Genomic DNA, 24,853 nt, shown 5'->3' with positions numbered 1-24,853 from the left:
ACGGTTAATGAACTTAGCTCAACAGACACACACTTATGATACGGTTAATGAACTTAGCTCAACAGACACACACTTATGATACGGTTAATGAACTTAGCTCAACAGACACACACTTATGATACGGTTAATGAACTTATCTCAACAGACACACACTTATGATACGGTTAATGAACTTAGCTCAACAGACACACACTTATGACACGGTTAATGAACTTATCTCAACAGACAAACACTTATGATACGGTTAATGAACTTAGCTCAACAGACAAACACTTATGATACAGATAATGAACTTATCTCAACAGACAAACACTTATGATACAGATAATGAACTTATCTCAACAGACAAACACTTATGATACGGTTAATGAACTTAGCTCAACAGACACACACTTATGATACGGTTAATGAACTTAGCTCAACAGACACACACTTATGATACGGTTAATGAACTTATCTCAACAGACACACACTTATGATACGGTTAATGAACTTAGCTCAACAGACACACACTTATGACACGGTTAATGAACTTATCTCAACAGACAAACACTTATGATACGGTTAATGAACTTATCTCATCAGACAAACACTTATGATACGGTTAATGAACTTATCTCAACAGACACACACTTATGACACGGTTAATGAACTTATCTCAACAGACAAACACTTATGATACGGTTAATGAACTTAGCTCAACAGACAAACACTTATGATACGGTTAATGAACTTATCTCAACAGACACACACTTATGATACGGTTAATGAACTTAGCTCAACAGACACACACTTATGACACGGTTAATGAACTTATCTCAACAGACAAACACTTATGATACGGTTAATGAACTTAGCTCAACAGACACACACTTATGATACGGTTAATGAACTTATCTCAACAGACACACACTTATGATACGGTTAATGAACTTAGCTCAACAGACAAACACTTATGATACGGTTAATGAACTTATCTCAACAGACACACACTTATGATACGGTTAATGAACTTAGCTCAACAGACACACACTTATGACACGGTTAATGAACTTATCTCAACAGACAAACACTTATGATACGGTTAATGAACTTATCTCATCAGACAAACACTTATGATACGGTTAATGAACTTATCTCAACAGACACACACTTATGATACGGTTAATGAACTTATCTCAACAGACACACACTTATGACACGGTTAATGAACTTATCTCAACAGACAAACACTTATGATACGGTTAATGAACTTAGCTCAACAGACAAACACTTATGATACGGTTAATGAACTTAGCTCAACAGACAAACACTTATGATACGGTTAATGAACTTAGCTCAACAGACAAACACTTATGATACGGTTAATGAACTTAGCTCAACAGACAAACACTTATGATACGGTTAATGAACTTAGCTCAACAGACAAACACTTATGATACGGTTAATGAACTTAGCTCAACAGACAAACACTTATGATACGGTTAATGAACTTAGCTCAACAGACAAACACTTATGATACGGTTAATGAACTTAGCTCAACAGACAAACACTTATGATACGGTTAATGAACTTAGCTCAACAGACAAACACTTATGATACGGTTAATGAACTTAGCTCAACAGACAAACACTTATGATACGGTTAATGAACTTAGCTCAACAGACACACACTTATGATACGGTTAATGAACTTAGCTCAACAGACAAACACTTATGATACGGTTAATGAACTTAGCTCAACAGACAAACACTAATGATATGGTTAATGAACTTAGCTCAACAGACAAACACTTATGATACGGTTAATGAACTTAGCTCAACAGACACCCACTTATGATACGGTTAATGAACTTAGCTCAACAGACAAACACTTATGATACGGTTAATGAACTTAGCTCAACAGACACACACTTATGATACGGTTAATGAACTTAGCTCAACAGACAAACACTTATGATACGGTTAATGAACTTATCTCAACAGACACACACTTATGACACGGTTAATGAACTTATCTCAACAGACAAACACTTATGATACGGTTAATGAACTTAGCTCAACAGACACACACTTATGATACGGTTAATGAACTTATCTCAACAGACAAACACTTATGATACGGTTAATGAACTTATCTCAACAGACAAACACTTATGATACAGATAATGAACTTATCTCAACAGACAAACACTTATGATACAGATAATGAACTTATCTCAACAGACAAACACTTATGATACAGATAATGAACTTATCTCAACAGACAAACACTTACGATACGGTTAATGAACTTAGCTCAACAGACAAACACTCATGATACGGTTAATGAACTTAACTGAGAACATTTTCACCGGGAAAATGCAAGCGATGCAATATGCCATTAATGTATTTTAAGCATTCTTGATTTGTGATTCTGAATTTTGAAACGCTAGCAGTCAATCTGTTTTGGTATTTCTAATAAACAATACATACGGTACAGCATCAGCATAAAACCCTTGGAACATTAGCAGTCTTATCTGTTTTGGGATTTCTAATAAACAATACATACAGTACAGCATCAGCATAAAACCCTTGGAACATTAGCAGTCAATCTGCTTTGGTATTTCTAATAAACAATACATACAGTACTGCATCAGCATAAAACCCTAGCAAGTCAATCAATCAAAATCAGGCCCTCGACTCACAGAAAGTCTCATAGATATAGCTCAGGGGATATAGCTCAGTTGGTAGCGCGCTGGATTTGTATTCAGTTGGCCGCTGTCAGCGTGAGTTCGATCCCAGGTTCGGCGGAAATTTATTTCACAGAGTCAACTTTGTGTGCAGACTCTCTTCGGTGTCCGAACCTCCCCCCGTGTACACTACATTGGGTGTGCACGTTAAAGATCCCACGATTGACAAAGGGGTCTTTCCTGGCAAAATTGCTTAGGCACAGTTAATAATTGTCTACCTATACCCGTGTGACTTGGAATAATAGGCCGTGAAGGTAAATATGCGCCGAAATGGCTGCAATCTACTGGCCGTATAAAATTTCATCACTGCAGAGCGCCTAGAACTGTACCCACGGAATATGCGCGATATAAGACTCATTGATTGATTGATTGATAGTATGTCTTTGTAGGAGACAAGACTTTTCTTACCTCCATGATCTCAGCAAACTTTTCGGTGGGGTAGAGAGTGATCCACATGGTAGCACCCGCACACAGGATGATGTTAGCCAAGAACAACCCTGCAACACAGGGTGGCCGAGTGGTAAACGCACTTGCCTCGGAAGCGAGAGGTTGCGAGTTCGACCCTGGGTCAGGGCGTTAGCAATTTTCTCCCTCCTTTCCTAACCTAGGTGGTGGGTTCAAGTGCTAGTCTTTCGGATGAGACGAAAAACCGAGGTCCCTTCGTGTACACTACATTGGGGTGTGCACGTTAAAGATCCCATGATTGACAAAAGGGTCTTTTCTGGCAAAATTGCATAGATAAAAATGTCCATCAAATACCCGTGTGACTTGGAATAAAGGCCGTGAAAGGTGAATGCTCGCCCTAATAGGCTTGAGGTTTGCTGGCCCGATGTGAATGCGTGATATATTGTGTACAAAATTCCATCTCACACAGCAGAAATAAATATGTAAAGCGCTTAGAGAACGTTAAGCGCTATATAAATCTCCCCATACAACAACACAAGTAACAATGTTACGTTCACTTGTTCCATTCATGAAAAAAGAGAATAGATTATATAAAGACAGTCTGCCAGTGTCAATGATCTCCCTTGACATTTCAATGAAAAGAAACCCTTGCTTTCCAAGTCTCACATACGCACACCCTAGGAAGTTTTGCCACTGCTGTCAGTTTAGGCAAAAGTCAATTGTCTCTGCAAATCAACTTAAATCAAAACAACTCATTTTACAGACAACTTGCTTGTATGACCGCCAATCAGGCAGCACTTGGTCTTGTGCTTGCGTGTACACAATAAGGTACTAGCAGGTCTGCACATAAGTTGATCTGGGAGATCTCCACCCTTAACCCACCAGGCGGCAGCGGCTCAAACTCACGACCTTCTGATTAGGAGGCCAATGTCTTACCACTACGCCACTGCGCCCGTCTAACTCATTATATAAACAGCACAGTCCACTGAATCCTACTCGACTTGCGCAGTGCTGTAGCTGATAAGACATCGACCTCCAAATCCGAAGGTCGTGAGTTCAAATCTCGGCTGCGGTCGCCTGGTGGGTTGACGGTGGAGATTGTTCCGATCTCCCAGGTCAACTTATGTGCAGACCTGCTAGGGCCTTAACCCCCTTCGTGTGTACACGCGAGCACAAGACCAAGTGCGCACAGAAAAGATCCTGTAATCCATGTCAGAGTTCCATGGGTTATAGAAACACGAAAATACCCAGCATGCTTCCCAAAAATCGGCGTAAGCTGCCTGAATGGTGGGGTAAAAACGATCATACACGTAAAAACCCACTCGTGCAAAAAACATGAGTGAACGTGGGAGTTTCAGCCCATGAACGAAGACGAAGAAGAAGAAGAATTCCACTCACAGTTGGAGAAGATTGTTTTGCGGAAGGGAGCTCCTTTGCTGTATGTGACGCTGAGGATGATGTACTGATAGGCCGAGATGAGAAACACGGCAGCATTTTCATGGCACACGTAGTCGTCTTCATCGTTGTCATTAAAAGGTACAAACCTGAAACAAGTTTTGGGAGTTGTACTGTAATTAAAATGTGATAGCAAAAAGAGACAGGACTTTGTCAACTATAAACTGGGGCTGCTTGTGTTGTCCGATGTCCATTTGCAAGAGACTTCTTTCGAAACGACAAATGGAAAGAATGGACACACACAAACATACACGCGCATGCACACACACAAACATACACGCGCATGCACACACACACACACTTTTGCATACATACACGCACACACAAACATGCGCACAGACACAGTCGCTTGCTCGCTTGCACACATGCATGCACGCATGCACACAAACACACACACAAACACACACACAGACACACACACAGACACACACACTCATACACACACACAAACACACACACACTCATACACACACACAAACACACACACAAACACACACACATACACACACTCATACACACACACAAACACACACACAAACACACACACAGACACACACACAGACACTCATACACACACACAAACACACACACACACACACAGACACACACACTCATACACACACTCATACACACACACAAACACACACACAAACACACACACAGACACACACTCATACACACACACAAACACACACACACACTCATACACACACACAAACACACCCCTCCCCAAACCTACCATGGTTGCTGCTGGATGTGCAGGAAGACGAGGACCTGGGGTACGACCATGAGCACCATCTGGGACAGGATGGACAGGATGGGACCTGGGCTGACCAGACTGACCGGTGGGGACTGCTTGGCTAGCTCTACATGTGGCTCCGTTCTGCTGACTGAAATGTCAAATCATGTCATTTCCATTTTACCTTTCTTTCTTTCTTTATTTGGTGTTTAACGTCGTTTTCAACCATTCAAGGTTATATCGCGACGTTCCATTTCACCAAACTATGTTTTTACAGAGCCAACTCACGACCCCTCTCTTACTGTGTGCATGTAAACTGTTTCAGATTTGTATTAGTTCTTTTGTCCCACAGACAGCATAACCATGAACCGAGCGGCTAGGAAACCCACAAGTCACTTACCCACTCACCATGCTCAAGAACTCACAAGTTACTCTCAAAATACAAATTAATTCGAGAAAAAGAGAAGACAACGATGACAATACAGTGAGAGAGTTTAATTCATACAATTTGGCATCTCTGGGCTGAATGTACACAGATAGATAGAAAGACAACAAGAAATTCCTCTGAGGTAGGAAAAACACCCCCGTCCCCGTTGGTCAAAGGGAAATAACCATTCTTGGTGGCAGTGAGAATGGTTATTTCCCTTTGACCATTAATATGTCAGTCTTAATCTTAATCCACCAATAACTCCCTAACCGTGTGTTTGACTGGTCCCAATTTTTGTAAGGACCGTCTCAGGAATGTATAGAACCTGTTCACCAAGTTTGGTGACGATCGGTCCGTTCATTCTTGAGATCTATATGCGAACACAAACAAACAAACAAACACATCGAGTGAAACCTATACACACCCCTATACCGGAGGTGTAAAAAGAAAGGTAACAGTACAACTGACTGCAATCACAACTTACACGTGATGAAGAGCGTGCTGATGATGAACAAGTCAATCCACAGGAACTCTGGGTCTGTCAAGTTAGCACCAATCTACAGACAAAAAGACACATGCTTTAGATAACCTTCACAAGGACACATGCTTTATAAAACCTTCACAGGACACATGCTTTATAAAACCTTCACAGGACACATGTTTTATAAAACCTTCACAAAGACACATGCTTTATAAAACCTTCACAGGACACATGCTTTATAAAACCTTCACAGGACACGTGCTTTATAAAACCTTCACAGGACACATGTTTTATAAAACCTTCACAGGACACATGCTTTATAAAACCTTCACAGGACACATGCTTTATAAAACCTTCAAAGGACACATGCTTTATAAAACCTTCACAGGACACATGCTTTATAAAACCTTCACAGGACACATGTTTTATAAAACCTTCACAAAGACACATGCTTTATAAAACCTTCACAGGACACATGCTTTATAAAACCTTCACAGGACACATGCTTTATAAAACCTTCAAAGGACACATGCTTTATAAAACCTTCACAGGACACATGCTTTATAAAACCTTCACAAAGACACATGCTTTATAAAACCTTCACAGGACACATGCTTTATAAAACCTTCACAGGACACATGTTTTATAAAACCTTCACAGGACACATGCTTTATAAAACCTTCACAGGACACATGTTTTATAAAACCTTCACAGGACACATGCTTTATAAAACCTTCACAGGACACATGCTTTATAAAACCTTCACAGCACACATGCTTTATAAAACCTTCACAAAGACACATGTTTTATAAAACCTTCACAAAGACACATGCTTTACAAAATATTCACAACCTCATCTAAATTGTAACTGCACAGCATTTTTTTTCTTCAGTCAAAGCCAACTGCTGAGCCTATGCAAAAACAATCACAAAACCCTCCTTGGCCATTTGTGAAAAGATGACAAGATAATCAGCAATTACCAAAAATCAGAGAAATATAAACCGACGTAATCTAAATTCAATTAGCTATTCAGTTAGCCCATTGAGGTTGTTTTGTTGATGTGTGTGTGTGTGTGTGTGTGTGTGTGTGTGTGTGTGTGTGTGTGTGTGTGTGAGTGTGTGTGAAAGCATGTGTGCATACATGCTTGAGTGCAAACATGCACATGTGAATGCGTGTGACTGTGAGTGAGTGTTTGTGCGTGTGTGTGCATGTGTGTGTGTGTGTGCGCAAGTGTGTGAATGTGTGTGTGTGTGTGTGTGTGAGTGTGAGTGTGTGAATGTGTGTGTGTGTGCGCGCGCGTGTGTGAAAGCGTGTGTGAATGAATGCGTAAGTGCGTACACGTACATGTGAGTGTGTGTGACTGTGAGTGAGTGTGTGTATGACTGTGTGTGTGTGTACATGCGTGACTCTGTGTGTGTGTGTACATGTGTGAGTATGTGTGTGCGTGTGTGTGAAAGCATGTGTGCATGCATGCGTGAGTGCGTACATGCACATGTGTGTATGTGTGTGTGTGTGTGTGAGTGTGTGAGTGTGTGTGTGTGTGTGTGTGTGTGTGTGTGTGTGTGACTGTGTGTGTGTGTGTGTGTGTGTGCGTGCAAGCATGCATGCACGCATGAGTGGGTACATGCGAATGTGAGTGCGCGTGATGGTGAGTGGGTGAGTGTGTGTGTGTGTGTGTGTTATGTGCGTGTGTGCAAGCATGAGTGCATGCATGCTTGGGTGCGTACATGCACATGCGTGTGACTGTAAATGTGCATGGGTGTGGGACTGCTGTGTGATCATGGGTGTGGGACTGCTGTGTGATCATGGGTGTGGGACTGCTGTGTGATCATGGGTGTGGGACTGCTGTGTGATCATGGGTGTGGGACTGCTGTGTGATCATGGGTGTGGGACTGCTGTGTGATCATGGGTGTGGGACTGCTGTGTGATCATGGGTGTGGGACTGCTGTGTGATCATGGGTGTGGGACTGCTGTGTGATCATGGGTGTGGGACTGCTGTGTGATCATGAGCATGCACTGTCCACCTACCCAGTAGAGGATGAGGACAGAGGAGAACTGGGTGAGACTGTAGGACGCCATGTACTTGAAGATTCCAAAGGCTGTCACAAGCGAGCACCTTCCCTCCCTGCAAACCATCACACACTCACACTGTCAGTGTCCAACCCTGACCACACACTCAATTTACAATCACTACCTAAAAAAAACCAAATGGAATCTTGACCAAACATCCATCCACAGCAACAACAGCAACAACATCGACAACAAACACCAACAAAAACACTCTATGCCAAAATGTACAAGAAATGTTCTTTTGTAACATTTCTGTTGGCATTAGAGACATAATCATGTAACTCAGCGACCATTTTTTGGCCAAAAGTCTAAAATAAAATCATCAGTATGAACACAATTATAACATACGTTTTTAAACCTATACTTCAAACGCTACAACACAAAAGAAATCGTACAGATTTCCTTTACAAGTTGAAGAAACAAATCTACACCATAGAAGTACTGTGTCCACAAGAACATAATTCTAAAAGACACATTATTTTCAAGTTGAGGCCTCAACAAATCTGAGAAACGAAGGTCTTAAAAGGTAAGAAGTGTTAAATTGGGGGGTCTTGTTTGAAAGACACTCACTTGATGACAGCAGGGACACACTCTATGGTGGGTTTCTTGGAGGTGAATGGGGACGCCACCGATGCTTCGGCCTCTGACAGAGAGATTCCTGTGTGTGCCGCCTTGAGGGCTCCGCAGTCGTTGGCCCCATCACCACACATCCCCACATAGTATCTGAAGTACAATGTTAAGTTAGACAGTTAGACATGTACTCCTGACAACACTTATGACATGAAACTCAACAGACCATCTCCACACATCCCCACATAGTATCTGAAGTACAATGCTATTCAGGGGACAGAAGTTATACAAAAGAATAATAAGATTGACTGTACACGGTAGATACTAGAAAATGCCCTGGGCGTATTTCCTCTTCTGTTTCAGTTGGGAACCTAATTTATGTGCTACGACAGTGTGTCCGCCATTTCCAAGTGACACATCAAATTTCAGCTCAATCGGGCGATAAGCACCCAAGATCTAAGCGGGGACAGAAGGACAAACTGAAAATCAGAGTGAATCCTATACACCCCTGTTTACAGGGGTGTAATGATAGCAGGGAGTGATGTAAAGTGGCAAGCAATGGTCGTGCTGTACTCCACGAAGTGTGTGTGAGTGTGTAACATGTTAAGGGGAGAGAAAAGTGATATGAGTGTTAACACGGGGTGATGTAAAGTGGCAAGCAATGGCTGTGCTGTACTCCACGAAGTGTGTGTGTGTGTGTAACATGTTAAGGGGAGAGAAAAGTGATATGAGTGTTAACACGGGGTGATGTGAAGTGGCAAGCCATGGCTGTGCTGTCCTCCACAGTGTGTGTGTATGTGTGTGTAACATGACAAGGGAAGAGAAAAGTGATAAGTGTAAGCAGAAGGTGGTGAAAAGTGGCAAGCAACAGCTATGCTGTACTCACCCCACCCCTTGCAGCACTTCCACCAGCTGGGCTTTCTGGTCGGGTGACATGCGTGCAAACACCGTCCCCTTCACCACCAGCTGCACAAACAAATATATTTGATATCAAAACACACTGCCAATGAAAGCGGCGTATGGCTGCCTGAATGGCGGGGTAAAAACGGTCACACACGTAAAAACCCACTGGTTATGATATTGTAGCAGAAGCAGGCAGCTTTATACCTAATATGTTCTTGTGCGATTTGGGGACAAGAACATTTTGAGTGTAGAATTGAGCTGAGTTGATAACCCTTTCTACCCCACCTATGTTGACCAAGGTTTTTTTTAGCTGTGCTGCAGCAGGTCACTCAGAATTGTAGTAGCTGTGAAGTAACTGTGTATCAACACGCTGGAATGCAGGCGTTAGATGGACGTTACAGGAAGCGACTGAAGCTGAGCGGATATATCTGTACCTGGTCAGATAGAGCCATATGAGTGGGAACGGATATATCCGTACCTGGGAGACAATGAGACAACTTTCTTGTGAAACAGATCGTTACAGTGGAAGCCCCCTTAATACCACCCCCTCCCCCTACTTCATCATATTTTTATTCATATGTTGGTGAATTTGGCTTAATTTTAAGAATACATATCTCTTACAGGGTCCCCACTGGTTTTTAGAAACAAAATTCCATGACTTTTCCATGACTTTCCATGAGCCTCAATAACATTTTCCATGACTTGATCCACAGGTCGCCATTTCCGAACACCCAAACTTTTTACGTCTTGTCACTGCCAGTTTTGACACTGGCTTGCTTTGCACTGAATTTGAGTCAGTTTCTACGCAGTGTCTCTTCGACAAGCAAGTCAAGCATTTTCTACGCAGTCAGATTATCGGTAATGTTTGCTGGTCCTGTCATTTCACTAAACTGGACCAGCCACTGTTTGTATCCATCTGCACTTTCGTAAATTCCGTTTCGTAACCGTCACTGTGACTTGACGAACTGTCATTTTTTCACCGCGATACACAGTTCATTGCGAAGATCTTCCTCGGTAATTCGTTCCAATTCCGTATACTTTTTGTTGTCAAGAAACAACTCGAAAGAAAGTTTCAAACTCATCATCCTCCATCTTGCTTGTCGAAGCGCTAAAGTACTTTATCGATGCAAAAACAAAAGCAGAAAACTTCGACAAAACCGACTCAAATGCAGCGCAGACGACACGACGAGATAATGGAAGGAATTGAGCCTCGCTTTGGCTCAAGTGCCGTTAAAAATACCGTTATTCTCGTATGCAAATACGAACGAGAAGTTGGTCATACGAACAAGCCTTGTGCTGGCGACGCAAATCGGGGAATGGCTGGGCAACGAAAATCGCCGCTGGCGTGCTAAAGGTTAATTTTTTTTCTTTCTTATTTTTGTTAAATTCCATGACTTTCCATGACTTGAATTGAAATTCCATGACTTTCCAGGCCTGGAAAATTAAAAATCAAATTCCATGACTTTCCAGGTTTTCCATGACCTGTACGAACCCTGCTCTTAAGACCCTATTTTTCTCTGATTTTTTTTGTGGTCTAAAAAAAAGCAGACATGGGAATTGGGATGCATAAAAAAGTCTGAAAGTGACCTTATGACTCCAAAATAATACACACATTCTAGGCATGTATCACCAAATTGCTCTGAAACTGTACCTTTGTAAAACGCACAGGAAAGTCTGATTTCAGCCAAAAGTCTGAAGATTCTCATGTGAGAAGAAGGTATGAGGATGGGCGCTGTACCGCACTAAATTAATTATCTATGCTGCGCTGTACCACAGCTTTCAGGGACCACAAACCTTGGACAGCAGTTCAGGCTGGTACTGCCTGATGATGCCCCACGACTTGCCTGTCACGGCGAAGTGGAACCGCTGGCTGTCTTCATCAATGTTGATCACGCTGGAACCCTCCGTTTTCTGCACACAAAAGCGAAGAATCAAAAAACAAGAAAGGTATGTTGTTGGAACGTTTAATTGTTGACAAAACAAAACGTTACATTCACAGATATATCGACCCAGCAGTCTTTTAAGTGCACAGACAAACACTAATTAGACAACACTTATCTGACAAAATGTTCAGCCGCTTGCAGGGAAGACACAAGCAAGGCAATCAACAACAAACAAGAAGAGCAAACGCTCGATCGAGTCACTTTCGCAGTTCTGAATATTATATGAGGCATCAGATGGACAGGAAGAAATTGCTATTCACAACACAATGAGTCACGTTCACATAAAATTTGAGCCCGGTCACTTTTATAGTTTCCGAGAAAAGCCCAACGTTAAGTTGTGTGTTGCCGAACAGAAAAGGCTAGTTATCTCCCTTGTTTTTCTGATAACGTTCGTAAAAGGCTACAGATGTAAATACTTTGATGTAAAGAATAATCCTACAAAGTTTCAATCACATCTGATGAACTTTGTCAAAGATATAAAATGTGTAATTTTTCCTTTGACGCTGACCTGTGACCTTGAAAAAGGTCAAAGGTCAACGAAACCATCGTTAAAGTGTAGAGGTCATTGGAGGTCACGACTAAACAAAATATGAGCCCGATCGCTTTGATAGTTTCCGAGAAAAGTCCAACGTTAAGGTGGTGTCTACGGATGGCCGGCCGGACAGACTAACACTGACCGATTACATAGAGTCACTTTTTCTCAAGTGACTCAAAAAATACAAAAAAGTTATGTAATGCAATGAAAGGTGATTCCAAAACTTCTGTAATAATCTTTTTTAGTGCTCCACTGGGCTGTTTCAGGTATGGCTATTTACTCATTTGTGCAGCATCATAAACGCACCTCTCTTGATTTCCCACTCTCAGAAAGAGGTAAACTGTGAAACATCAAAAGATCAAAGTTAAGAGAGAGAGAGAGAGAGAGAGAGAGAGAGAGAGAGAGAGAGAGAGAGAGAGAGAGAGAGAGAGAGAGAGAGAGAGAGAGAGAGAGAGATAGATAGATTGAGAGAGATAGATTGAGAGAGAGAGAGATAGATTGAGAGAGAGAGAGAGAGAGAGAGAGAGAGATTGAGAGAGAGAGAGAGATTGAGAGAGAGAGAGAGAGAGAGAGAGAGAGAGAGAGAGAGAGAGAGAGAGAGAGAGAGAGAGAGAGAGAGAGAGAGAGAGAAAAAAAGCAAGAAAGGAGACAATAACAAATGAAAAAAGACATCATCAGAGATTGAAAAAAAAACCAAAAAAAAACCAGCAACAAATAAAACAAACAGAGAGGGAGAATATAAAATGCATGAATTAGAATTACATTGACTTCTTCCACTTTGGTGTCTCGGTCACCAGCATAATAAAACTCGATCTCTGGATGAGAGCGGTTGGCTTCTGGTTCAAAGGCTTGAACCAGGATGATCTTGTCTGTACGATCCACCATGCCACACTCTCGCGCCACACTTAGTGCTGTCAGCATGTTGTCTCCTGTACAACACAAGAACAACAGACATACAATCAGTGATGTAATAAGAGACATTTTCCCCCACATTTTTGGAGCGGTCAAAACTGTGGGGAACTCAGGCATGGGAATTGAAAAAAGTAAAAAAGGCTGAACATTTGTAAGTAATAGCAAAGTGGACAGCGCAAAGCGCCTAGCCCTGCTAGGGGTGTTTGGGGGCATGCCCCCCCCCCCCCCCACCCCCCGGAATTTTTTTTTCCCAAAGAACCCAAATGGTGCAATTTGGTGTCATATGACCTCCAAGTTTGCCATTAAATTCAGTTTTTATAACCATTTTTGCCTCCCCCTTTTTATTTTTTCGGCGGACACTTTTGCTTTTTCGGCGGAACAAAAACAAAAAACGGCGGAAATTTGCCTTTCGGCGGACTATTCCCATGCCTGGAACTGTGGAAGGCAGACCTGTTTACCCTAAACCCGAGGCAAGAGTACTTTCCCAAAAAGTTGAGTGTATTTTTCATAAAGTTGGTGTACTTTGCAAGCAAAGCCATATGGGGCTAGGGAAAATGTACGCGTGGGTGCAAACGTGTTTGTGTAAGAATAGCATGTCTTGTGAACACCTTCAGAATTTAACTCCTTCCAATACAACAGGGATAAAACAATTTTATTTACCTGTCAGTTTATAGCATTATAACCAGTGTCTTCCAAACAGATTGATAATGAAAAGATGAAGTTCGTGAAATAACATCTGCGGTTGACAGTGGCAAGTTCATTTTTACAATCATCTCAGAAAACATTGCTTCAGCGCGGACTACAGCCTTTTCTTCTGGCAGGATTTGCTTTGCGGGAATGAACTTCATAATTCCTTGGCAGCTTTCAGCGGATTTCTTTGCAGCAACCTTGTCCAGGTGAGTTTTGGAACTGCAGTGTCGTTCGATGTCATATTTCCCAGCATGGGCAACGGAGAAATCTGATTTACAATACTTGCAGTGTGCGTGACTTTTTCCCATAGTAGACTCCACAATTCCTGGCTCTTTCTTATATTTCTCCAAGAAAATCTGCTGCTTCTGCTGTTTAGACTTGGTACAGTCATCCGAAACTGGCACATTTTTCTGCTTCATTTTGCCACGATTGTCCAGACGATCGCACGTGCCAACAACTGAACAAGGTTTCCACAGCTGAAGACTCGCTGTCATGGTTATCTCCCTTCGACCGAAACCGGTATCAGTTGTACCATTCCGTAATCAGCACACCAACACCGGAAAACGTATTCTAGACTTTTTCTTAGGCGTATTTTGTGCGTGTGTCGCGTATTTGCGTACCGATAATTATTTGGCGTACAAAATACGCCCAAATCGTACTGGTAAACAGGTCTGGGAAGGCCTTTGCTGAACTTGCCAGTTCATAACATCAGCAGGCCTAAGACTATGAGTGACACAACCGTCAAACATTGAAGAAGAAGAAGAAGAAGAAGGTCAAATACAGTGGAACCCCCCTTTTAAGACCTCCAAAAATCAGAGAAAATTGGGTCTTAAAAAGGAGGGAGTCTTAAAATGGGGGTAATTCTACAGACGATATGAACAGAAAGTCTGTGAAAACAAGGTCTTAAAACGGAGGGAGTCTTAAAAGGGGGGTTCCACTGTATTGTTGTTTTAATGAAGGCCAGCATTAGCAATCCACAAATCATACTTCATCAGATGGGTGAAGAAATAATATGCTGTGAATGCTGCGTAACATCAGTGTTCATAACTTGAACATACTAAAGCTTGCTGGAGCAGTTTTACTTGCCAAATGCAAAAATTGGATCTTGATAAAAACCATGGATAACCAACGTAAGCGAGATTACATATAAGTCAGTGACAGTACCAGTGACAGTTCTAAAGCCTCTCCTAGTTGAAGAACAATAGACAGACAGAGACAGAGAGACAGAGAGACAGACAGACAGCCCTGTGACCATGATAGTGCTGATGTTGGCCTCTGACAGCTGATGGAAGACAGACAGACAGACAGAGACGGACAGACAGACGGACAGACAGACAGAAACAGACAGACGGAGACGGACAGACAGAGATGAACAGACAGACAGACAGACGGACAGACGGACAGACAAACAGACCTGTGACCATGATGGTGCGGATGTTGGCCTCTGCCAGCTGATGGATGACGGGGGTTGTTTCAGGCTTGAGACGATTCTCCATCACCAGCAGACCCAGGAAGGTCAGGTCACACTCCACCTGCTCTCTGTAAACAAACGATCACCACATCATTCCCTGCCTCAAGACTATCTCGATTGCTTTCAAAGTCACAAATAAAATCCTCTACAATAAACTACTTGGATCCATACTACTAGCAACAGTTCACTATGTTTCGTGAGAAGGGACACATAAACACTTCAAAAATCATACAAGACATAAAATTATGCCTTTTCAGAAAAACAGAAATTAACAAGATTTGATCCCTTAAATAAAATGTTGATTTTTATGACAGGTAAAACGGTTTTGTAAAGCTCAGTCAACCTCCACTACGACTTATCCTTCCTCTATTTGTTTCGAAACAAAAATCAGAAGAAAAAGTACACAGACCTCTGCAGTCGCTGTATCTTGGGGTACGTCAGTTTGGAGGGAAGATTTTTTTGTGCCAAAGCGATCACCCTGTAGCCGTGCTGAGTGTAGCTAGTCAGAACACTGTGAAAGTCGATGGGCACTGTAACACAACAAAATTAAATCATATCATGACTGCTCCGCTATGCACATACAACAGACAGATATTGAGACAATCCTGAACTGCCTCACCTGCTGTTCTTATTCTCTGTAGTCATGCACAGCCGCTGCTTTTTTCAGTCTTTTCGTTTCAAACTTCCTTGGCACTTTTTTGTTATACCACAGAAAAAACACAACACAAAAAAATTGAAAACTACAGGAATTTGTCTCTAAATCCATTCAACAGGCATTCAGATCTGAGTGAATTCACTGCTCACAGTCACAGGTAATTTTTCTACTGACAACAAAAAGTAGTACATGTTCATGGCACAAAATCCATTCACTCTTGATTGCAAGAAGCTACGGCTACATCAAAATTGAACTATAAAGACAAAAACTGAACGAAAAATGTGATGTGACCTGACTATGACAATGACAATGTTTTATTTACGATAAGCACAAAGTGGTTGCTTTTTTACGACCACCCCTTGCCCTAAAGAGGGATTGTACTAATAATAAATGTTAAATAAATAAAATACTAAATCAAAAAAGTATGTCAAAATGGCTTTCACACATGAGTGGTTTGTGTACATCTTAGGATGAAGAAACCGAATGACTTGTGTATCTCATCTAAAGACGGGTTAACACCAGGGAACACGCCCCTATTGGTTTCACAGTGAGGGCGTAAAACAACATTCATTCATCAAAAAGTAACGTTACCTGAGTCAGGCGAGGAGAGACTGGCTACCATTTCAGGCGACCCCTTGACATAGAGCACAAAGTTCTGTGCCCCCAGCTGTCGCGTGATGACGGACATTCTCTGCAGGCTTGACGAGAAGGGGAACTGTCGCACAATGCCGAGGTCTTCCCCTTTCAACTGCACAAGATAACATCATCACGGTCAGAACATTTTTTAATGCCAGCTCATATTTCGGAAGTTTTGCAACACAGAGTCCATTGCGAATGGTGAATGTCAGTAGCAAGGTGATTGGCAGGCAGCAAGCAAGTGTGGAGTCCCTGTATGAAAAGCGTGTGGTGAGAAAGAGTAGGCGGATAGCTTCAGATAGGTCCCATGTCCTAGCCCACCTCTATGAACTCCTTCCCTCTGGCCGTAGACTTCGCACGCACAAAGCTAGGACACTCAGGCTGCAAAACAGCTTCATCCCCAAATCCATCACCCTCAGCAACATGTAAACACATCCACATACCCGACTCAGCCCCTCTTCAGCCAGTGCAATCAGTAGTAATGTACATGAATGTATTGGTTTTATGTACAACCGTATATTTCCTGCGATATATTGTATGTTATGATATTTTGCCATGATGTTTAGCCACAGTTCGTTATACGCGTAGGTGTGCGAGAATATGTAAGCGCAGTGCTTTAAAGATGTCCATGTTATATAGTGCTATATGTTTTATGTAAAATCAATGTCTTGTTTGTATTATTGTTATGTACCACCCCTGAATTTCTCTATGAGATAATAAAGTATTCTTATTCTTATTCTTCTTCTGTGTTCATACACTTGTTTTTTGCACAAGTGGGTTTTTACGTGTGTGACCATTTTTCTCAAAACTTCAAGAATGGAATATGCAATTTTCTTATGATCGTAACGACATACAGTTCATGTGGTCACTTTTACATAAGAAAAGCATGCTTTGCTACCTTTTAAACAAATCTTATAAACAAAGGGACGTAAGCGCTCTAAATGCTTATGACCATGTGCAACAAGACTAGTGAGAATTACGTGGAACCAATATCCTGGCACCTGAGAGAATATCAATTAAATGAACAAGCGATATTCCTTGATGCTAAACAAAATGTTGTGTAAAGCAACTCAAGGTGAAAAGTCAGATCAACCTGTTCAGTGCTGGAGTACTGGGATGCAGGTTGGTGTTTGGGCCGCACCACTGTGGGGACCATGGTGTCGAAGCGCGACTGCTCCTCTCCCGGCTCCTCAAGCTCCTGTACACAGTACAACTCCATCATGACATGGCCCATTCTCAGCCCTTGGGCAAAGTTAACTTCGCAAAGATTACTTCACAAAGCTTTAGCACTGCATTTTCAGTAGAAAATACTAAGTCTTTGCTTAGTCCAATTTGCATTCAATTAAGAATGTCCTTTAATTTTGGACTTCATTTATTTTCAGATTTAGCGAATAAAAAATAAATAATTTTTTTTTTAGATCTTGTTTTTGAGTGGTGTGTGTGTGCATGTCCATGTGCGTGTGTTTGTTTGTTTGTTTGTTTGTTTGCGTGCTTGCTTGCATGCATGCGTGTGTAAAAATGAATAAGTGTGCTTTGTTTGCATGCATGTGTGCGTTAAGAGTGTGTGTATATGTGACAGAATAAATATACTCATGTGCGTTCATGCACAGACGTTTATCCGTCTGAACTACACAATCTTTTGTAAGTCGGTGGGGTGGACGTTTGACACGAGGCCGAGGCCGTACCCAGTTAGTAGCGTTGAACATGATGAGATCAAGCGGGTCGCCCATCAGCTGACCCTCTATGATGGTCAGAGAGTGACAGGTTGCCATGGCTTCCAGCAGTGGACCCTTCTTCATCTGGCTCATGTCGCACACCTCAGAGTCGAACCTGCAACCAACATGTGAGTATCAACACAAGTGTGCAAGAAAAAAAAAACACACAAAAAAAACACAAGTGTGCAAGAGGTTAGGAATTGCTGGGGAAGGGAAATAACTCATGTACATTTCAAATCAAATCAAATCCAATCAAATTAACTTTATTATCTCAAATTTTATGTAATAAAGTCGATTTGATTTGATTTGATATGTACAGGAGTTATTTCCCTTCCCTAGTAGGCACTTGGGCTAATACACATGTAGTTATTGGTGTGTCATTCCTTTGTGCATACGTTTGTTATTTTATCTGTTATTTAAGTCATGATTGAGCTTTGGTTGATGAATGCAAAGATGGGATGTAGGCTGCATATCCATGTTTGAAGGATCAGGCTAAAAGTTAATAAAATTTCAGTTGAAAAACACCAATAACTACAAGAATATCACGAACAACGACAAATAAAACAACTACCACAACTATAATTATAGACGTTTAACAATTATTCTGTCAATGGACTAGTCCATCTATACTGAACAATCCAGCTTTTAATTTGTCAAGGTGAAAAGCGGGCAATCAAGGAAGCTCACTTGGCTCCGTGTGCGGGCACCACTCCCTGCATGTTGAGTCCATCCTCTGTTAGCGTCCCTGTCTGTGCAACAAATAAAAACGCTGTTAAAGTGGCTGTGCTATTTTACCTGTTGGTATTTTCCGCACAAAATGCTCAGCTAGTTTACAGTCCGATGATAATTATCTGCCTATAGTTCAGTGAAACTCATAGACAGGTGCAAAAGATAAGACGCCCGCCTACCATGCGAAAGGTCACATAGTCACTGATGCTCCATTGACTATGTTTGAGAGAGAGAGAGGTGGGGACAGGGGGTAGACAACAGAGAGAAAAAACAGAGAGAGAGAGACAGAGACAGAGAGAGACAGAGAGAGACAGAGACAGAGGGAGGGAGGAAGACAGAGACAAAGAGAGATACAGAGAGAGAGAGAGAATAAAAGCCTAACAACTCTTAAACCGACTTCTTACCAATTCCTTCAATTGAACATTAAACTCCACCTTTCAAGCAACCCCCTCCCTTTAAACTGTGTGTGTACCTTATCAAAGCAGACAGTGTTAACGGTGCCACAGATGTTGATGTTGCGAGGGGAGATGCAGTAGATGCTTAGCTTGACAAGACGACGCTGAGCGAAGACAATGCCCATGGCCAGGGCGGCGGGGAGGGCAGGGGGCACTGTGATGGTCACCAAGTCCAGTGACCGGATGATGATGTCACCCGCACTGTCGCCAAAGTCAACCTGCACACAAAAACAGTCATGAAATACGCTGCCTCAGAGCAAAGACAATGATTACAATGACCATTAACACAACGACACTGATTGAAAAGGCAACGATAACAATGAGCATGACAACTATAAAACAAAACCAGGCCTATGACAGCTTATGCCAATAAATATTAAAGTGATCACCGTCAGAATGAGCAGGAAGCTCTCCCACACACACACACACACACACACACAAAGACACACACACACAAAGACAAAGACACACATACACAAAGACCCACACATACACAAAGACACACACACAAAGACCCACACATACACAAAGACACACACACATACACAAAGACACACACACACACACAAAGACACACACACGCACAAAGACACACACACACAAAGACACCCACACACACAAAGACGCACACACAGAGACACACACACACAAAGACGCACACACAAAGACACACACACAAAGACACACACACAAAGACACACACACAAAGACGCACACACAAAGACACACACACACACACCACACACAAAGACACACACCACACACACACAAAGACAGACACACACAAAGACACACACACACAAAGACACCCACACACACACACACACACACACACAAAGACACACGCACACAAAGACACACACACAAAGACACACACACACAAAGACACACACACAAAGACACACACACACAAAGACACACACAAACACACAAAGACACACACACACACACACACAAACACACACACAAAGACACACACACACAAAGACACACACACACACACACAAAGACACACACACACACAAAGACAAATGTAAGGAAAGAGTTGAAGTCCCATACCATTAGAATAATGGTGTAGATGAATCCAACACACACACAGACACACAAAGACACACACACACAAAGACACACACACACAAAGACACACACCCACACACACAAAGACACACACACACACAAAGACACACACACACAAAGACACACACACAAAGACACAGACACACACACACCCACACACATGTAAAGGAAGAGTTCAAGCTCTGTACCATTAGAATGATGGTGTAGATGAATCCAATGCAGGCCATAGCAGCGAGGACCAGGATGAAGTAGTAAGAGTGACGCTGGAACTTGAAGTCCACGGGCTTGGGGTACAGGATGGAGCGTACCAGTTCTCCCTTGGATGTCAGGTACCCTGCAACATGCAACTATCAGATGTCAGGTACCCTGCAACATGCAAACTATCAGATGTCAGGTACCCTGCAACATGCAACTATCAGATGTCAGGTACCCTGCAACATGCAACTATCAGATGTCAGGTACCCTGCAACATGCAACTATCAGATGTCAGGTACCCTGCAACATGCAACTATCAGATGTCAGGTACCCTGCAACATGCAACTATCAGATGTCAGGTACCCTGCAACATGCAACTATCAGATGTCAGGTACCCTGCAACATGCAACTATCAGATGTCAGGTACCCTGCAACATGCAACTATCAGATGTCAGGTACCCTGCAACATGCAACTATCAGATGTCAGGTACCCTGCAACATGCAACTATCAGATGTCAGGTACCCTGCAACATGCAACTATCAGATGTCAGGTACCCTGCAACATGCAACTATCAGATGTCAGGTACCCTGCAACATGCAACTATCAGATGTCAGGTACCCTGCTACATGCAACTATCAGATGTCAGGTACCCTGCAACATGCAACTATCAGATGTCAGGTACCCTGCAACATGCAACTATCAGATGTCAGGTACCCTGCAACATGCAACTATCAGATGTCAGGTACCCTGCAACATGCAACTATCAGATGTCAGGTACCCTGCAACATGCAACTATCAGATGTCAGGTACCCTGCTACATGCAACTATCAGATGTCAGGTACCCTGCTACATGCAACTATCAGATGTCAGGTACCCTGCAACATGCAACTATCAGATGTCAGGTACCCTGCTACATGCAACTATCAGATGTCAGGTACCCTGCAACATGCAACTATCAGATGTCAGGTACCCTGCAACATGCAACTATCAGATGTCAGGTACCCTGCAACATGCAACTATCAGATGTCAGGTACCCTGCAACATGCAACTATCACATGTCAGGTACCCTGCAACATGCAACTATCACATGTCAGGTACCCTGCAACATGCAACTATCAGATGTCAGGTACCCTGCAACATGCAACTATCAGATGTCAGGTACCCTGCAACATGCAACTATCAGATGTCAGGTATCCTGCTACATGCAACTATCAGATGTCAGGTACCCTGCAACATGCAACTATCAGATGTCAGGTACCCTGCAACATGCAACTATCAGATGTCAGGTATCCTGCTACATGCAACTATCAGATGTCAGGTACCCTGCTACATGCAACTATCAGATGTCAGGTATCCTGCTACATGCAACTATCAGATGTCAGGTACCCTGCTACATGCAACTATCAGATGTCAGGTACCCTGCTACATGCAACTATCAGATGTCAGGTACCCTGCAACATGCAACTATCAGATGTCAGGTACCCTGCAACATGCAACTATCAGATGTCAGGTACCCTGCAACATGCAACTATCAGATGTCAGGTACCCTGCTACATGCAACTATCAGATGTCAGGTACCCTGCAACATGCAACTATCAGATGTCAGGTACCCTGCAACATGCAACTATCAGATGTCAGGTACCCTGCAACATGCAACTATCAGATGTCAGGTACCCTGCTACATGCAACTATCAGATGTCAGGTACCCTGCAACATGCAACTATCAGATGTCAGGTACCCTGCAACATGCAACTATCACAGTCATCCAAAAACAGACAGACTGCCAACGTTAAAAAATTCAGAATCAAATAACAAGAATTGTCAGTAAGTACTGGTGTCACATGACTGATGTGAACCAGTTGATTGGCTAATGGCGATGCGCTAAAACAGAGCGTATTCTTCCGCCCTTTGCCTAAGCGAGACTGTACTCTCATCCTCAGAATTAATTAATGACATGTAGCTTATATTCTCCACAATACCAAATGGCCATAAATTTCCTGCTTCTCAATTAAAACAGAAGTGGGTTTTTTCTGACAGATTGCATGTGCCTGTGCCACAGTGCAACTGATCTAAAAATAGAAGCCGCTGCGTCTCAACTAATTTTCGACTTGCATAGATTCTAGAACAAGGCAAGAACAATTGAAATCGAAAATGTGTAGGGTTCAGAACGTTCTTACCATATATAAGACTTATTACCAGCCTGCCTCATGCGTGCAGATTCAATGCAACATGACAAGCAATTTTTGTTTTTGAAATGAGACTGCCGTTGTTCGATTGCTCTAGCCTAGCAGACGACATAAACCCCGCTCAGCAAATAAACATGTTGGGCAAATGTGAACGAAAAACCGATGGGGATATAATACGTGTAGAGTTCAGAGCATTCTTACCGTTCATATTTAGTACCAGACTCCTCGATGAGTGAAGATACAACACGAGAAACATACCACATTTATTTTGAAAATGTGCTAACCGTCGAGCAGTCGATCATTGAGTCAATTCAAGGGGCACCACTCTGCACAGTCAATCCATCGAAGCTCGACTGGAGGTTTTGAATCGCAAATGACTTGTCTAAGTGCACAGCCCTTTCTCCGAGTTCAAATGAGATCTCTATGAAAAATTATCACTTTTTAGCTTAACGCTACACTGGAATTTACCAACAGAAATTAAAACAAGAGTTTGCGTGTGACGAAAGCACGACACACTTGAGACAGCCCACACAAAACTTTAGTCTTCCACAACCTGACCACACAGTTATGCCTATTCAAATGCGCGTAGCAAAATGTGCGTTTTGAATCATCTTTTTTCTCTGGCGGTACTGACAATATCGTTATTGAAACAATCCCAGTGCACTAAGGGATTTATAAAGCAAATCTCGAAAATAATTATTGAACTCGGCGCTATGCGCTTTGTTCAATAATGAATTTTCTCGATTTTCTCTATAAATCCCTTAGTGCACTGGGATGTCTCCTAGGTTATTGGACGTACAAATAAAAATCTCCCCTGAACACAGAAAATCAAAGAAATTTCTTTTCTTCGTAATTTTTCTTCTTCTTCGTCTTATTCTTCTGCGTTTATGGGCTGAAACTCCCACGTTCACTCATGTTTTTGCACAAGTGGGTTTTTACATGTATGACCGTTTTTACCCTGCCATTCAGGCAGCCATACGCTGTTTTCAGGGGATGCATGCTGTGTATTTTCGTGTTTCTATAACCCGCGAACTCTGACATGGATTACAGGATCTTTTCCGTGCACACTTGGTCTTGTGCTTGCGTGAACACATGAAGGGGGATAAGGCACTGGCAGGTCTGCACGTAAGTTGACCTAGGACATTGGAAAAATCTCCACCCTTAACCTACCAGGCGCGGCCGGGATTCGAACCCACGACCTTCCGCTTGGAAGACTGGCGTCTTATTCACTTGGCTATTGCGCCCATTTAAACCAGTGTGAATTCCTGGATCAGAATTGCTTGTCAAAACCAGTGCTGGAGCAAACCACAAGGGTGCAGCATGCAATCATCAGCTCAATCCTTACAATAATTAAATTAAAGTTTCTACAACATTCATCTCCCTCTTTACATATAGGCATGGCAAGAAAAAGGAAACTTTCTACTAGGCCAACAAAATTAATATTCCCACATAATTTTGAGTAAATTTCTTTGATGGCAGAATATTCCCACATAATTTTGAGTAAATTTCTTTGATGGCAGATTTATAACCTCTCTGGTAAAACCCCTATGGGTCAATGTAATGGGATGAACCCAAAACAAACTGATCAAAACACACAGCACAGCAAACTTTTTCTTCTTCATTCGCTCAGACAGGCACTCAGGTCCTCCTGACAAATGCTGCCATCCGTCAAAGGGTCTCCACAGGGCCGTAGAGCTTGTCCGACACTGGTGTGTCAGTACAGCAATTACAAACATTCAGCTGAGCAAATCTTATCAGCAATGAAAGCAGAAACTGACCTGTTCTAAGAACGATAGCGCGCACTCGTTGGCTGCCATAGAAACGTGTCTGGATGACGTCGGTCCCAGAGAAGAGGACGTGGCGGGAATGTTT

The 24,853-nt window shown here is 42.3% G+C and overlaps 1 protein-coding gene across 3 annotated transcripts in view; it reads right to left on the bottom strand.

The window, feature by feature from the left end:
• The window catches only part of LOC138978665 (polyamine-transporting ATPase 13A3-like), a 107,839-nt gene that overhangs the window by 16,614 nt on the left and 66,372 nt on the right, over positions 1–24,853 (bottom strand). For all 3 annotated transcript variants that reach the window (XM_070351458.1, XM_070351456.1, XM_070351457.1), the window contains exons 12-29: positions 24,760–24,853; positions 20,788–20,933; positions 19,540–19,740; positions 19,026–19,087; positions 18,309–18,453; positions 17,717–17,821; positions 16,579–16,735; positions 15,742–15,862; positions 15,276–15,400; positions 13,022–13,188; positions 11,576–11,692; positions 9,765–9,844; positions 8,879–9,031; positions 8,267–8,363; positions 6,242–6,314; positions 5,331–5,481; positions 4,535–4,680; positions 3,140–3,228 (exon numbers count right to left, since the gene is read on the bottom strand). The exon at positions 24,760–24,853 is cut by the window's right edge and continues 83 nt beyond it. In XM_070351458.1, coding sequence (XP_070207559.1) covers positions 3,140–3,228; positions 4,535–4,680; positions 5,331–5,481; positions 6,242–6,314; positions 8,267–8,363; positions 8,879–9,031; positions 9,765–9,844; positions 11,576–11,692; positions 13,022–13,188; positions 15,276–15,400; positions 15,742–15,862; positions 16,579–16,735; positions 17,717–17,821; positions 18,309–18,453; positions 19,026–19,087; positions 19,540–19,740; positions 20,788–20,933; positions 24,760–24,853 — 2,229 coding nt within the window. The remainder of the gene's footprint in view (positions 1–3,139; positions 3,229–4,534; positions 4,681–5,330; positions 5,482–6,241; positions 6,315–8,266; positions 8,364–8,878; positions 9,032–9,764; positions 9,845–11,575; positions 11,693–13,021; positions 13,189–15,275; positions 15,401–15,741; positions 15,863–16,578; positions 16,736–17,716; positions 17,822–18,308; positions 18,454–19,025; positions 19,088–19,539; positions 19,741–20,787; positions 20,934–24,759) is intronic.

Source organism: Littorina saxatilis, linkage group LG10, assembly GCF_037325665.1.
Source record: "Littorina saxatilis isolate snail1 linkage group LG10, US_GU_Lsax_2.0, whole genome shotgun sequence".
Taxonomy (NCBI): domain Eukaryota; kingdom Metazoa; phylum Mollusca; class Gastropoda; order Littorinimorpha; family Littorinidae; genus Littorina; species Littorina saxatilis.
This window is presented reverse-complemented; position numbering and strand designations above follow the sequence as displayed.